The 16,060-nt window shown below is 41.8% G+C and overlaps 1 protein-coding gene across 1 annotated transcript; it reads right to left on the bottom strand.

The window, feature by feature from the left end:
- Positions 1 to 6,249: 6,249 nt before the first annotated feature.
- Positions 6,250 to 13,155, bottom strand: LOC128715341 (zwei Ig domain protein zig-8-like). Its single transcript, XM_053810224.1, has 7 exons — positions 13,101 to 13,155; positions 12,322 to 12,554; positions 12,085 to 12,201; positions 10,498 to 10,591; positions 8,737 to 8,864; positions 6,617 to 6,785; positions 6,250 to 6,353 (listed from the first exon to the last, which is right to left on the bottom strand). Exons 1-7 carry the CDS (start codon positions 13,153 to 13,155, stop codon positions 6,250 to 6,252), a joined length of 900 nt encoding a protein of 299 aa, XP_053666199.1.
- Between the last annotated feature and the right edge of the window lie 2,905 nt (positions 13,156 to 16,060).

The raw sequence follows: 16,060 nt of genomic DNA, 5'->3' as shown, positions 1-16,060 counted from the left end.
TGGTGCTCTTTATTTAAGCATTTCCCTGTCTCCCACTCACCACCCAGATGCCGGATAGTCGAGTAGTTTATTTGACTAAGTTAAACACTCCAGACGCCATGAATAAATCTGGTGCGCGATGTAAATGCATTCGGGCGTACAAGCTTCATAATGAATTTTAACACAGTATGGCCTCGTTCAACAGTTTATTATGGCGCACATTTAATGGTATGTATGGCCACGGGGCAAAGCATGGACCAGTGTGAATGTACAGGTCCGGCCAAGTCAATGTAAACAGCGTGTTGGTTACTGCATACATTATAAGGCACATTTAATTGCTACGGAACGTTAACAACATACGAATGTTTCTAGTTTCACGTAGCTCATTATGTACAACTTCTACGAATATGTAACAATTACGGATTAAACAAGCTATTATGAATCCTTCCATCAACTTGAATTTGGCTATAGCATCAAACAAATAAAAATAAAATATAGCTGACTACCAATGCCTCTTCACAAACTTCTTGGAATGCAAAGGAACATGAATCTTTACGCTATGGAAATGTATTCAGAACACCAGCAGAGCTGTAGAACAAAATTACACTGATCACTTCCGACCGTGATTGGTGAATGATTTTATGTTTCCTTCAAGGATGAGCTTCGAAACCGACAAGTCACGATTGCACAGTGCCAAGTGCAACCAGCTGTCGTATGTAAATGTATCAGCAAAAAAGCTCATCATTCCTTTATGCGGAAGCACCATCTACTTTCGATATGGACGATGGGATTTTGAAATGAAGCTAGTAGTACGAAACCCCTTTTATGATGCCCTATTTGGGTCAGAAATATAAAAACTAAATTAATTTTATCTTTAAATAACGACAACAATCTAAACAGGTCTTTCACAAGCTTGCTGTTTGCATAACTTTGGGCGGTTTTTCTAAGCATCGCAGCTTCAATTGCATACTTTGTTTTCGAAATTCAATGAAACTTTAAAACACTTAAGTTTCTCTGTCTTTGAACCCAATTTTTGCAATGACATTTGTTTTGCGTAACTTAAACCGAATTGTTTGATTTGATTTGACCGAAATTTATTTGATTTCTAACAATATCCGACACGAACATTCCTCTCCCGTGGCATTCTATCTTGTTTTCTTTTCCTTCGTTAACAGTTGTCATGTGTTGAGGCAAAGGGAACCCCACATTCCATTGACATGCCCGTAACGAGAACAGAAAGGAAATTAAATCACATCACGATTGGCTCATCCATTTGAGCTTTTAAACGGAGCCGATCACTGTTACCACCGACCGGGCACATCAATAAATGATGAGCTCAGAAAGCGGAAAGCGAAGAAAAATGCTCGTAAATCTTGCATGCAGCCGGCGGGCAAACCAATCTGCCACCATCAGCACCTTGCCACCCACCGATTGGCTAGCATGGGAAGGAAAATCGATATAGCTAACCACGGTGAACGGTGTATGCCTGCCTCTTCTTCTGCTGAGTGAGAAAAATAACTGTAAACATACTCTTCCGACACCGGCTGGTAGACCGGCACACTGCCCGGAGGCTTAAGAACCGTACAGCAATGCCACAATAGGAAACGATTTCGGCCCTGCTGACAGATCTTACAAACAGTGCCTACCAAGCTTGAAATTCACCTGATGAATCATTCAACAACCGCTGACAGTCATTTAGTGCAGACAGCCCACAATTGATTGGGTTCGTACACCTTGCAAGAGGAACAAGAAACACCCGCCAATCCCATCAATTTGCCATTCGAAACATTGTTGTTCCGACGATTTTAAGGTTCTTTCGGATAAGAAAATATTGTTGTTTGGAAGAATTTATTTCCTAAATCGCAAGTAGCAACGAGATGAGCAAACTTTATATGAAATTTATTAGAAAATAATAACAATTTGTAGCAAAGTTGTGAAACAAACCCAAATAACCAGTTATTCACAGAGAGCCGCTTTAGTAAAGCTTCAACAAAAAATATTTGGCATTTATGTTTTCCTTCCCATCGTACAAACCAATTTCAAAGCCCAGGGAAAACGGTACGGAAATGTTATAAATTGAATTTGCTGTTCCATCTTAAGCAACTCAAAATAAACCCCTTTTTTACATGATTGCGTTTAAACTAAACTCCCTTCCATCTACGTACGTCCTATCATCCTTACAAGGGAGGTTAATTAGGGAATGTAATTAAAAATCCTTTTCAACACCACACGGGTTGCTGGTTAGCCACATGGCTGGTCGCTAGCCGGAAAGTGTTGCCCAATACACTCCTAGTTAGTTCGTCCAGATTCAAAGTTAAATCGTTGGTTTGCTCATTGGCAGAACTGGATGACCCTTTTTCCTCGAGGCAACAGAACGCAAGGAAAATCAAGCTCTGCCACGATTCCTTTGATATTTAATTATCAGCCTTGAAGTTCAGTATTTTCGGGGTCGAGTAACCTCTTTTTTCTACACAACAAAACATCCAATCGTAATTTAATTCTGTTCTTTGAAACTGTTGCACAGCAATTACTCAAACGAAAGAAGAAATTATACCAAAAGGCAAAGTCTCGGCAGAAAGTTGTACCCCTTTCCTAATAAGACAAATTTGTTTTGCGGGACAAAGCCGTTGTCATCCCTCGTTAATCCGGTACGGAGCCAAAAAGCGGATTAAGCCTTATTATCGCCGTCTAATGCTATTGGAAATTACCAACCACGTTCTCGAAATACATGACTTTTCTGTAACAACGAGTGGGTGGATTTCACTGGAGGATTTGGAATTCGAAGAATTTTCAATTGAATAATTCAGCAGTTTATTTTCATTCAGTTGCAATAACAATTACGCCGAAAAGTATGCAATCTGCAACACAAGTTCAGAAGAAATGTTTTTAATAAACAGTGACTGCATTTAACTGCAATTATTTTTGCAAAACTGCATTCAAAACATTTATTTTTCCTGAAAACCCCCATTTATGAGTGTTGTTTATTGTTTTTGTAGAGACATTGAGCTGTGCAGCTTCATTCGCCTCTAGGCCCCATTTATGATTCTGAGACGATTTTTTGCTTACCTTTTTTTACATGAAAGGATACTCAATGTAGCCTATCCAAATAAACCAAACGAACCAGTTGCTATGATTGTTGCAACGAAAATCCCTAAGCCTTTCAGGTGAACAATAATTCCTACATTCAGCATCACAAACTCACGCACACCAAAAAAAATGCTCTAGTACGAACAATATTTCAACAAAGAAACATGATAGCACTACAAAGAACCATCACGCGATCGGATCGACTACGGTACCGAACGTAATGCTGTATTGTATAGCGTGTAAAGAATGCGAAAAGTATCACAAGAAGCGGATTGGGGCACAACGCCAAAAGGATTACGAACCTCAAACGAGTCGAAGCTGAAACTGGCAGTTTTCCATCCCATTCCAAGTGAGTTGCAGTCAGTTGCGCAAGGTAATGGAAGAAGAGGCAAAAAAATCAACGTTACCCCAACTGGGTGGTGTACGATGATTCAAGTATTTCTTCCACCCCTACTGGAAGCCGCAAAGATTCCCCGAAAGACTGGTTCACTTCCCTTAGGAAAATGAGAAAACCAACGCTTAAACAGCACGGACGTAGCGATGTACGAGTGTTTGATTGTTAGAATGAACAAATAAGAAGCAATCACGTTGCGCAGAAGTACCTTTCTTAAACTGTTTGTTCGGACGATTTTTCCTTTTGGGTTGGGATTGGTGGCCTGTGGAAAGTAGGCTTCTGTGTGATATCTACTTACCATATTGTAACCATTTTCGGCGCAGTCATCAATCGTCTACCCGTGTCGAGTTTGTAGAAAAAAACACTTCCATTTACCACAGGTTATTTTTTGATGGTTTTATTTCCATTTTATTTCGTTCCGTTGCTTCATTTGTTCCATTGTTTTTATTTTGTTTGCAGTACTTCTGTTGTTTGCAATTGTTTGTATGTTTTTATGTTTTTGGAATATTTGTCGCTTCATTTTTCTGTTCAATTTTGTTGGCTTTCCCTTAGTTTTGTTTTGTTCTGGAATGAATTCAATGTAAAATAGCTATATAGTTCTCCGTCCTTCTGGACGATTTTCCTTTGCTTTCATCTAGTTTTTCTTGTCGGTTTCATTTTCAAATGATTTGTGGCTTTGCCCTATTCTAAACGTCTTCCGTGACTAAAAAAAAAACATTTGCCTCCGATCTTCACCATGCGCCATGGTCGGGATCGGATCGATTTTGAGTCCCATTTGTGTGAAAGGGGAAAAAACTATAATATCAATCATTTATCATCATCTCGTGTTTGCTACCTGGTGCTATGAAAATTTCTGTTTCTTTTTTGTTTTTTTTACTCTTTTGTCACATTCAGCCACGCTGCTTTCTGCGTGGTGGTGATGGGGCAATGTGGACAAACATAAAATTAAGTAATGCTGAATTGTTTCTCTCCAGTGCGTAACATTATTTATCCTACCGAGAGCCATTTTTACTATATACAAGTGTTTCAATCGATGTTCCTTTATTTGGCATGGGTGCGGAAATCAAACTGATCAATTATTCCATTACGTAAATGAAGGGAAAATATCGTCCAACTTATTTGGAATTAAAATAATATAAAAGTCATTTTTCAAACCATTCAATCACTCGTTAGACTTTACTCAGCGAATCTTGATTGCACTTGAAAAAGCACACTGTTCCCGTCTTCTAGTTAGCTTTCGTATCTGTCACGCTATCTTTAGTGGAGAATCTTTTAGTCATGCTTGCCAGCAAATTTAGCCAAAGCCATCCATTCTTACTTCCGTGTGTCATGCTTTCCCTTTGTATTTTGGCCAGCTTAAAAGAAACAAACACTCTTCAAAAACAACAAAACCATTCCGTACCAACAGGACAGGGCGTATAAAAGGTGGCCTCCCGGCCAAAGTACGAAACATTCATTCCGGAATAATTTATCTTCACGAGATTTGTTTTTATCTACCTCGCTCGCTAGGCGACTACACAGCGCGTGTTTTCCGTGATCCGCACATCGAACGTCCTTTATGTCGTTGGGCCGAAACACGCTCACTGATATATTATTTTATTCCCGTTTCTTATTTGGGGCCTCCCAAATAAAAAGCTTCTGGTAAAAGAGGAGCTAGAAGATAGAAAAACCCTTCCCGGGAACAAAGGATCGTCCAGTTGTCCTTAAAAACATCACTCGGAACCTTTCACAACTTCTCGGCCAGGTTGGCAGCGAAATGCTTGATGGCACCGGTACGCCATTTTTATTCCCGATGCCCACGCCCGTACCTCTTATCCTGTCAAAGATGAACGGACATCATCTGTCTTGCTCTAACAAGCGGTGCGGGAAAGGAGTAGGAAGTGGACGCAGAAAGGAAACAGTATGCGTATCAGCAGTGGCCAACATGTAGCAAATTTGCAGCATGATGAATGTATATTTACAGATTCGCATGCCGCTCGCCTCTATCGTGGAAAAACAAATGTTATCGAGCTCTGGCGTCCACATGTGTGGTACTCACTACCATGAATCAAGAGGATTTTGCAATTTCCAGTTAATGTCCAATGTACAGACTGCACACACGGGGCCGTTCACACTAGCACATCGGTTTGCTATCGGCTTGCAAATTAATGTCACGCGACACTGAGTTAGACTCGTTGCGGCTGGAACAGTTCTCTCGTTTATGTTTGTTTGTATTACTTAAATTTTGTATTATGTAATGGAATGTGGCCATTTCACAACATTTTGAAATTATTTACAGAATTCCTTAGCTACAACTGTCACTTTTAATAGTATCAACGTTTTTGTCACACGGCAATTACACGCTATTTTAGCCATTTTATCGACGTTCCTTTGGAAATTGTGCAACTCATGTACGTTTTTTAATTCAAAAAACCTGAAATTTTACTTAAAATTTTAAGGTAGTTTAGGCTTGATTGCAAAGAATATCAATTCATTAAGATTTTTTTTTAAATTAACGCTTTAAACTTTAACTCATAACTCCATGTTCATTCTCTTATTTTGTTCGAGATAGTTGAGTTTGACTCTTTCTTGCTGCTTTCGACATAACGCTATATCGCATTCGAAGCAAAGTACGATCACTGGAGCTCACTGCAAAACATGTGGAAACATTTATTTTCCAACCAGACACACAACTCTCACGTAAAACAAACTGAAACTATTTGCACAACAGAAACTGGAAAGGAAATAAACCCCTCACGAAAGCAAAATGGCATCGATTGACATGCAAATGAATTGCTTTGGGACGAATCTTATCGCACTGGGAACGCCACAATCAAAAGCACCATCAGCACGAGTGTGAGTACAGTGCTGCTTCGCAATCCTTTGCTGCCTTGTATCGCTGCTGGATGTTCGCCTGCATGCCAACACCGACCGCCAGTTATCCAATTGTTCCGGATGCATCGAAGACGACACAAAGGAAAGTTAGTTGGAAGAAAGAACGAGAAAAAAACGGAACCCATTGAGTGGAGGGCAACATTTGCCACCGGCGAAGCAACATCGGGTGGAGAGCAAGAGATACGCAAGGATAGTAATTTCAATCAAGTAAATCTCGACGGTTTACGGGTGCACGTTACCTAACCGTTACATCCGCGAAGCACATTGCAAATTGCCACTTACCATTAAGCACATGGACGTTTACCGTCATCGGGTTGGCCGTCGATGGCAGGCACGTGTACTTGCCGGAATCGGTGGACTTGGCGCGCTGGATTAGCAGATAGGAGGTCGTTATGTCGCCCTTTTCCGTAATCACCGACACACCACCACGTGGCGAATCGTAGTTGATTTCCTGTAATGATCGAAACGAATGATAAGGTAAATTTTTATTTTAAATATCTAAACCACGATGCCGATAGTCCTCGCGCAGAAGTAAACGCTCATCCAGCCACAACAATGTCCTTGGAATAGGGGCATCTTAAAAATTAATTCTAGTTTCTTCTATAGAATTTTTTTCATACAAATAAAATAAAAATAATTTTAGAGCAACATATTCAGAAGCCATGCTCATTGAACTGCTGTGTTTGTGAACGATAAATGGCTAGTCCATGGGAAATCTTTTAACGCAGTTGTATTGAACAGTAGCTCTCTCTCTCTCTCTCTCTCTAAACTTCCGGGAAATATAAGCTGTCTTCTCTAGCCAACCTTGAAATTGGCTTATGCATCGTCATCAGAACAACAACATCATCTGAATACAACATTACGATCTATTTTGAGTAACCGAACCAGCAACTGAAACGAACATTTCATGGAGCCTATTTCTAGAAATAGAACCAACGACTTTGAAATTATGAACGATTCGCATGCCACCGGGCAGGATTTGACATTGTACATCAATGGTACCATAGAGCTCAAGAACGTCAAGAAATCAAGAAGCGTCAACACTCAAAGACGTGGATAGACTGTCCGAAAAGTTAAACACATTTTGAATGTTTACGAAATGCGAACCGAGCGGGTGGACGTTGAAATAAAATGTTAATTATCACTTGAGCGCAGAGAAGCTTTTGGATTATATATGGAATCATTTTCTATTTTCAATTTTGGTATTTCATACACTTTACATTTTCATACATTAATTCAGCAAGGTGCCAAGTCATTCCGGTGCAGTTACAAGGCAGTGGTCGTTATTCTCTGCAAACATATTGATGTCTAGAGTTATTTTGTTATCCACACAGAGTTTCAAATATGATAGACTGTTAGAGCATTGAAACATTACGTCATTCAAATGGCCAGTGAACAGTAACAGTAACAATAAAATTCCCATTCAGTTTAAGTTGATTTTGGAAATTTTGATTCATTTTTTTATGTCAAAAATTGATAATAAAATAACCAAAGCATCTGTACTAAGCAACTCTTAGCAATAATCTAATGTGTTAAACATTGCCTACATGTAGGCGTTTATTATAATTTATCTTCGTTCGTCAAGTAGCTCTCATTCTTCAAATAACAATTGATTTCTCGTAATAGTGCATCAACTTAAGAACGTAAAAAATATATCTAACCCCGCCTGTTCCATTTACTTCTGCCGAGTAGTGTTGCGAGTGACGATAAAATTCTGTTATGAGCTGCAACACAAAAATTCCACACGTGGTCTCTATTTCAAATCAATTCAAGCTCTATTGCACGCCGTACCACAGCAAGATAATTGGCACCTATTTAACACTAATTGTACGGTTTAAAATCACCATTTGGGTTGAAAAATAAGCTCACAAATTGAAGCAAAACGCAAATGCAACCCATTAGTTTTGAAACAGGGCAATACAATCAACCCATAATTAAGAACTTGCATCAATGAACACTATTTGCGCGCATGTTCTTAAGCACCACTACTCGATTTTACGCAACACAATCGAACAAATTGGTTCATGTACTTTACCCCTTTGGAGAGCAAACATCGATTTTCACCATTTCCCTCCCATCCCGTAAGGAACGGACTTTTGGATCCATTTCGTACCGTGCCGTGTACTATTTGGGATACACGAAACAGCACTTCTGTGCCGGGGAAAAACCATTATCCCAACAAATTGGAGCAAATTATGCATACGACAGGAACGCATTAAATCGAGCAGGAGATTTACCTACACTTTCTGGTGAAATATTTCCAAATGTAAATGGCATTGAGGAGGCGGTTGAAGGTACCTCTTCATTCGAAGAATTCGTTTCATTTGGAGCATGCAGAGGGGAATTGTTATTCTGAACCAAACAACTATCGTTGAAACATGCAATTGAGATGCGTGGCTTACCTGTTCGTTGTGAGTCCACTGTATAAGTGGCGGTGGTTCGGGAAGGTGCCTAACAATACAGGTAAGGTTCACCGTCGATCCGGTATCGATGTACAGATCCGGTCCTCCGATAACGGTCGTTATGGGCTCTGTAAAGTTTAAACAATTTGAAACACATTTTACTAACTTCTTGCAACAACAAATGCCAGTAACCGGCAGGGTGTGGGTAAAGACACTTCATTAAGAAACGTTTACTGCTAATTATTTGCCACTGATCGTGTAGATTCGCACCCGAAACTGGTGACGTTGCAACTGCTCAGGACAGCAGACGTCAGTACACAGCGATGCTAAGATTGAGGTATGTTTGTTCAAAGTGCATAATTTATCAATCTCACCATCGACCACATACGACGGCGAGCAGTAAGAGAGCAGCATCGAGCCCGGAATCGGGCAATAGATTACATCCAGCTGAGAGGTGTTTATTAATTTCGCAAGACATCCCACCAGTGTGCAGCTTTATTAGCTGAACCATGCAGATTCTGCTTCACTGCAACACAGATGACCCGGCACGGTAACCCAACGTCCCAGCACAATAATAACGCCATCATCAATGTGCCTCGGTGGATAAATCTTGCCCGAATTCCTCACAATCTGTCTACCTCGGCCCAGCCATCCGATGAGATAATTTATTCGCCAAAACGTAGCACTCCTCCCAAGACGCCTCTGTATCCCGGCTGTGGGCTCCATTTGCTTACCACGCTTGTTGAGCTAGGTCTTCAAAACTGTTGACGCGCATATAATAGCCAGTGCTCGGCTGGTGAAACGTGCGTACACTAGTACGCCCGAGAGTCGAACATCCCGGGGTGCGCCTGGGAATTGTGCATGTAATGAAATTTCACATCACCAGCCCAGGATTACATCGGTACACGGGGGAGAGATGTACTTTGTCTGTGCCACCCACCGCCGAACTCGAACGATCGTTTGCCAACCGATGCGCACATGATGGATGATAATGGCTATGATTTCCACCGGGAAATCGCTTATCTCTTTTTATTAAGCCACTAAACGGTTGAATTCCCGCGATTCGTTACATCAGCGGTTGCGTACTTTAAGTGACACTATTTCGGAAGCAGCTTATTCTAACGAACTTTTCAGCGGGAAAAGTCAAAACCATATAACCGCTTAATTGCTCGTTAAACGACCCGCAAGGTATAATATTACACAGGCATAACGTCTCGGAGCTTGTGTTCAATTTGATGACTGTGTAGAAATTCGCCCCACGTTAAGGATCAAACGTAATTAGTCTGTCAATCTTATATTGGGTGGGAATCTGCCATTGAGACATTGCGCCTTCTCAGGATATTTGTGGTTTGCTGCCGGTTGTTACAACACCATCAATACCCTCCTTGGGAAATGGGAAACGCTTCTTTGCAATATAGTACAACACTCGCCGGCTAGACACTCGTGACAGCAGCGAAGAAAAGAAAGCCAAAAAAATCTAATCAACAAATGCTCGTGTGAAATTGGTTCTCGATTTCATTCCTTCACCCGCAACGCGACGGGCACATAAAGGGCACTCGGCAAGAGCTACTTCCGCAAATGGATCCATCGTCCCGTGGACGGCAAACAAAGCCCACACCACCACACGCTCCCACATGTAGTGCAGTTACGGAAAACGACCTTTCGGGACGGGGCGAAATGCGACCACCACCAACTGAAGAATCCGCGCCTAGGGAGTACTGCTGCCAATACTGGTGCTACCGAAACCAATAAACAACTTACCAACAACCGACAACATCATGGAGTAGCCGACCGGTGGCGTTGTGGAGATTTGACACTCGTACACACCGGAATCTCGCTGCTGCGGATACAGGACCTGTACCGGGACAGGGAAGAGTCCCGAGAAAATAAGGAGGAAAGAAAGAAAGTGTCAAAATGTGTTTGTGTAGGAGAGGATTTCAGCAACAAAAACAACAAAAAAACAAGAAAAATTGACGCATGCAGACGAAAACACAAAAACATTCACTTTCGCTTCAACATCCACCTCGGAACGGTGGGGTATCCATCGAGCCCCAAAAGCCCAATCGCACGATAAGCCATCAAGATTGCGTTTTTCGGAACATGATACGATACGATCGGATTTCATCGGATTGGAAGTTTGGTTGCGGTTTTGCGAAGCTTCGGTTTTGTGGGTTGGGGGTAGGGTAAGATAGGACGGATAATTGAGTTGCTGGTTTGAAGGTTTTCTCTAAAGTATATTCGGAAACTTTAGCCAGTTTTGCTTTCCTGCCGCTCGTGCGACGAGAGATAAGTATTGTGCTCGTATGTGTTATCGGTGTATACATTTAGGCGCGCATCTTTTCTCAACCACAGTCTTCACTTCGAATCTCAGGGATGATTCGAAACTTGTGAAGCTATTGATACGGTCCCGTTGTCCGATGAAAGCAAAGTAAAGTAAAGGGTTGTTTCTGATTGTTTGTGGTAAAACATGTCTATTTATCCCGTTACGAAGGTAGATCACAATCTGATAGAAATATTTGTAATCACGTCGGAAACGTATAGTTTGGAAGTGTACAAGTGTAAGTGGTATACTAGAATTGCATAATAGCACTTGAAACAGCGGGACTCTGATGTTAAGTAAATCAGTGGAATTTTTTGAGCAATCTACCTTTGGCGGCAGTTAAATTTTTAACATTACCTTTACTGGTCTAATATTAAGTTTCGCACATAATAATTAAACATATATGAAATGAAAACGTAACAAGCACTGAAACATAACAAGCGACATTCAATTATCTCATCCTTCGCTACACTTGATTTGACGCAACACAAATTCGAATATGGACCATTAATTGAGATTGCTCTATTAAACTGTATAAATATATAACCGCTATAAAGGTCATACTGGACGTAGAAACGCTGCAGCACAGCATTAACCACATTACCACCCCATTCAATGACCAAATATGTGTAACCCGTCCTAATCCGTCGGTCGATCGGATTGGGATAACCAGTATTTCGGTCGTAATAAAACTGACACGAACACGATCATCCTTTCCTTCTGTGCGGATCGTATCCCATAATCGGCCAGATTACCGGTTAATGAAAATCTTAACCGAACATGCAACCCACCCGTTCTCCTACCAGGAAGAACACGAGTTCGTTTATGGCCACACGCTAGGGAACCATAATTTGATGCGGCATATTGGCACCGGGGACAGCTTTTACGCCGTCAAATAACTTATCAAGCTCATTATCATGAATAGTAATGAGCGTTGGTGCTGCTGAGGGACTCTGGGGAAAATTCCATCAAAGAAGGGCTATAGGGGAGCACACCGCAAAAACCAACCCGTCGTCGAAGATGCTCACCTTTAGCGACCAGTCGTCCAGCTGGGGATTGTGCACGCTCTGGTAGCGTTGGTCGGAGGTGTACGTTGCTTTGCCCACCGTCAGCAAATGCAGATCCCGATGCCGGATCCAGGACACCTACAGGCGAAACATGCGAAAGAAGAAACAGTCGAAAAGCAGGAATAAAACGAACGAACGTGGCTTAATTAAATCAATTGCTTCCGGAAACTGCCTTTTCCTCCTTTACGGGCGACCTACCGTGCGGTTGCCGAGGTTGCGCACGCGACAATTTAGGTAGGCCGTGTTGCCGACGAGTGCGGTGACGTTTCGCGAAGCCGAGATGTCAAAGTAGGGCCCCCGATCGAGAGGATTTTTTGCCGCGTCGTCTTCCAGCTCGGCCTCGTCGAAGGAGGACGTTTGGAAGTAGTGCTTCGGTGGTGTGTACGTGTGCGGCTCGTCGATGTCAACCGACTGCGAGCGGGAGAACTGACCTGCAAAATTGGCAAAGGATTAGTAGGTGAGCTTCGTTACGCCCTGACGCTTCACTGCATTTGTTTCTCCGCTGGTGCTGACAGGAAATTACTTGTACCAGTTCTTGAGCATGTATTAGCGAGATTTGCTCGCAGCCTGTCATGATATGTGTTATTGAACTACTGAAAATCATGTCAAATGTGTAAATCTGTACAGACACTGTTGTTTATGTCTGTTTATGCCTGACTGGAAAGCCAATGCCTACAAGTTTACAATTATTTTAGAAATAAATTACCTCATTTATTGTGAAAGTTCAAATATAGAAATGAATAATCAACTACTCAATAAAATTAAAATTGTCATCTTGATTGCATACCTTAAAAGGCGTTAAAATAAAAGTCCATCAAACATTCTACAACGCAATAAAAAGGTTATTCTTAGCTTTAACAGCTAAGACAAAAAAGCTAGCCCTTTCTAGAGGGATTCTAGCTGTCTTCAAACCAGATGCATAACTTATGACTATCTACATTCATAGTGCAATAGCAACACTACATCATAACACTTACCGTAGCTGATGTTGAGAAGAATCATCACAACCGCTATTTGCTTCATAGTTTCCATGTGTTAACCCAATCCATAGTCTGGAAACATAACGGAAAGAATAAAATTTGTCAGTGCTACACAATGGATTGTCATGCAAGCAACAAAACTGTCAATTCTAAGGGGCGACGAGTAAAACCTTACATCCGAGCGCAAAACGAATCCATAAGGGCGGAAAATAAAGCTGTCGGGTTTTGCGAACGACGTGGTGGTGAAACATTCCTTCAAGACCCTTGAAATGCATGCCGTTCCGTTCGCATCGTGCAACTCATTAACACAGCGACAAGCGTAGAACCGGGACCAGAACGGCCTGTCTTAGCTTGTTTCTGGCTCCTAATTTATAGCTTGCCATTCCACTGAAATACGGTTGAAATGAGCACATTTTTCTTCCTGCCGTACCCGAGATCTCGTATGTCAAGGTGAGCCGACAGGCGACAAGGAAAACAAACAAATTCCACCCCGGTTACCGTCAGCGAGCTGGGTTGAGGGAAACACTTCTAACAATAAAAATAACGACGGTCGGTGTGAACCCTTCGAAGGGAAACCACCGCTAAGAATCGACACCCGGGACTTATGGAGCATCTCGGGATCTAGTGCGGCGAAAAAGAAACGCATGCCGCCCGCAAAGACGATGGCAAACTGAAGCCAAGCTTACTGTTTGCAATATTTATAAGACATCCTGCCGTTTTACACCTGCGACATTGGAACGCTCCTAAGCATCGTATTGTCGTGCACCATGCTAAAGCTAGCGCCAGGTGTTGTTACTCTCGCACCACCATTCGATCGTCTCTCGTTAGGAGCGTTAGGAGCCCCACACAGAAACAGTGTGCGTTTTCCCTTCTATCGAACCACGGATTTCCTTGATGTTGTTCTGGCACCAGTGCACAAAAAGCTCCCCACAACCGATCCGGACCAATCTCACCCACGGGGTGATGATGTTTTGCTTTCATTTTAGCTCAATCCACAACACCGCGCTTAACGAAAAACGCTGCAAAGATTCCGTCCATCGGCGAAATGGGAGCATATCTTTCGCGTGCTTTTGCTCGATCCCACGCCAACCTGCACCGCCTTTTGACACACAGTGGAAAAACAAACGAACCAAAACTTGGTACCATTCTGCTTTGGCTTGGTTGGGAGAAAATGGAATAAAACAGGAGAGTACGAGTTTCGAGCTGTGAAACTCGTCCGGAATGCTCAACAATCGCCAACCTCTGACAGCTTACACTTTTCAACGAAGCAAAGCATGCTCCAAAATATCGTAACGCGCGCTCTAAAGGAAAGCATCCTTAAGCCGAAGCGCCAAGCGAAACATTTGCGTTGCAAGCTGCAAAAGAATGTGAAGTTCGGTGGGTTTGTTATTTAAAAAACAAACTTTTTGTTTTGCTGTTTTGTACAAGGGCACATTTTTTTAGGTAAAGAATTTTGTTACGTTTTTCTTTCTTTGTTTTAGTTTTGTTGTACAAAATATTCCATCTTTTGTTAATAGATCAGAACGTTCAGCGAGCATATGATTTCGTAAACATTTCGTAAATAAACGTTTATCTTATGCTTAATTACTTAGTTTCGATTCGACGCTGTATAGTGCTGATTTGTTTTTTTATTATTTTAACACAAACATGATGTTTGCAGTATTTTACATATTGTTTCATTAAGTTACAACAACATATTTCGTAGTTATAAACGTGCTTGAATGAGTTAGGGCCCAAATTAATGCTCGTTGTATTGCAAACCAGGCAACGATTTGGAATTTTTAAACGTATACTACCTAAGCGATTCCAGTACACCAAACGAGAAAATGCCATTGAAAATCAATCTTATAAATTTATAATTTGCCATGCTTTAAAGAAAAATCTCTGTACCTAAAATCTTCCCCAGTAACCTTATTTTGTTCGCTTCCCTACGAAAAAAACAACATCTTCATATAGACACGCTTTTTTTGTTTCGGCATATCCTGAAACAACTTTCCACACAGCATGGAGGAGGTGAACAAGGCCCGCTTGAACACACATACATATCTACACAAAAATGCAGGAAAATAAATGAGTTAACTTTTTGCCACACACGACCCTTAACGTTGCGGATCCGTTACGCTTTTTTGAGGAAAGTTTTCCAAATATTTCCCCCGAGAGAGGGAGCAACCTGTCAAAAAAAGAGGAAAACAGTATGAGTGGGAAATGCTAAGGGATGAAGAAAAAAATCCATTACGTAATCGATCAGTGCAAGCATATTCGCACAAATTTACACCAACACTACCACCTTCACCACCATCACCTGCACTAACGTCCCTCCGGAAGGCGTGAAAACGTTGGTGGAACCTCTCACACTGGGGAACCGTTTTTCTTTTCCCAGCGCAAATAAAACGCCACCAAATCCATGACCGATCGCCGCTTGCTTGCTTCCGATGATTAATGGTACTGCCTCGGGTGTTGGTGCCGGTTTTATTTGAGCCCTCCCGTTTGTTCTGCTTGTGTGCCGCGGAAAGCTTTTCCTATTGCTTTCCAAACGGATGGTGTGTGAAAAAGTGAATTAAGCCACGGGACACCATACTGGATTCCACTTCCGGCAGAAAAAAGGATTCCCATGAAATTCACCTCCTACTTCTCACTCTTGTTTCTGGGAAAATCCTTGCTCCTTGTGCCGCTGCCTCCAACTCCAACTCCAACACGTGCATTATACTTAACCGTTTGATTGGCGAAATAAAACAGAGCGGTTATAGGAAAGTTCGTTAAAGCGAAAGCGAATATGGAAATAATATAACCAATGCAAAAGCACAGCATGAAAACAAACCATTATCGAGCCAAATTGATGTCTGCAAGTGACAGCACGGGCTTGCATTCGTTAAAAGGAAAGCCCACACCCGTGAGCGCTTCGCTCGTTTGCATGCTCCAACCCTCAAATACACGAGATTGGCGATGTATAGGTCAGG

The sequence above is a fragment of the Anopheles marshallii genome, chromosome 3, assembly GCF_943734725.1.
Source record: "Anopheles marshallii chromosome 3, idAnoMarsDA_429_01, whole genome shotgun sequence".
NCBI classification, from domain to species: Eukaryota; Metazoa; Arthropoda; class Insecta; order Diptera; family Culicidae; genus Anopheles; species Anopheles marshallii.
Note: the sequence above shows the minus strand (reverse complement) of the source record. Positions and strands in the feature narration are given on the sequence as shown.

What these genes read in the sequence shown, in the direction of transcription:
- LOC128715341 (XM_053810224.1), bottom strand. Translation starts at nt 13,155, where the DNA reads ATGGAAACTATGAAGCAAATAGCGGTTGTGATGATTCTTCTCAACATC. An exon ending in CATGATGTTGTCGGTTGTTG is followed by an intron (nt 8,865 to 10,497) that starts GTAAGTTGTTTA and finishes TAAACTTTACAG; the next exon opens with AGCCCATAACGACCGTTATC. An exon ending in AAACGTCCATGTGCTTAATG is followed by an intron (nt 6,354 to 6,616) that starts GTAAGTGGCAAT and finishes GTTGGCATGCAG; the next exon opens with GCGAACATCCAGCAGCGATA.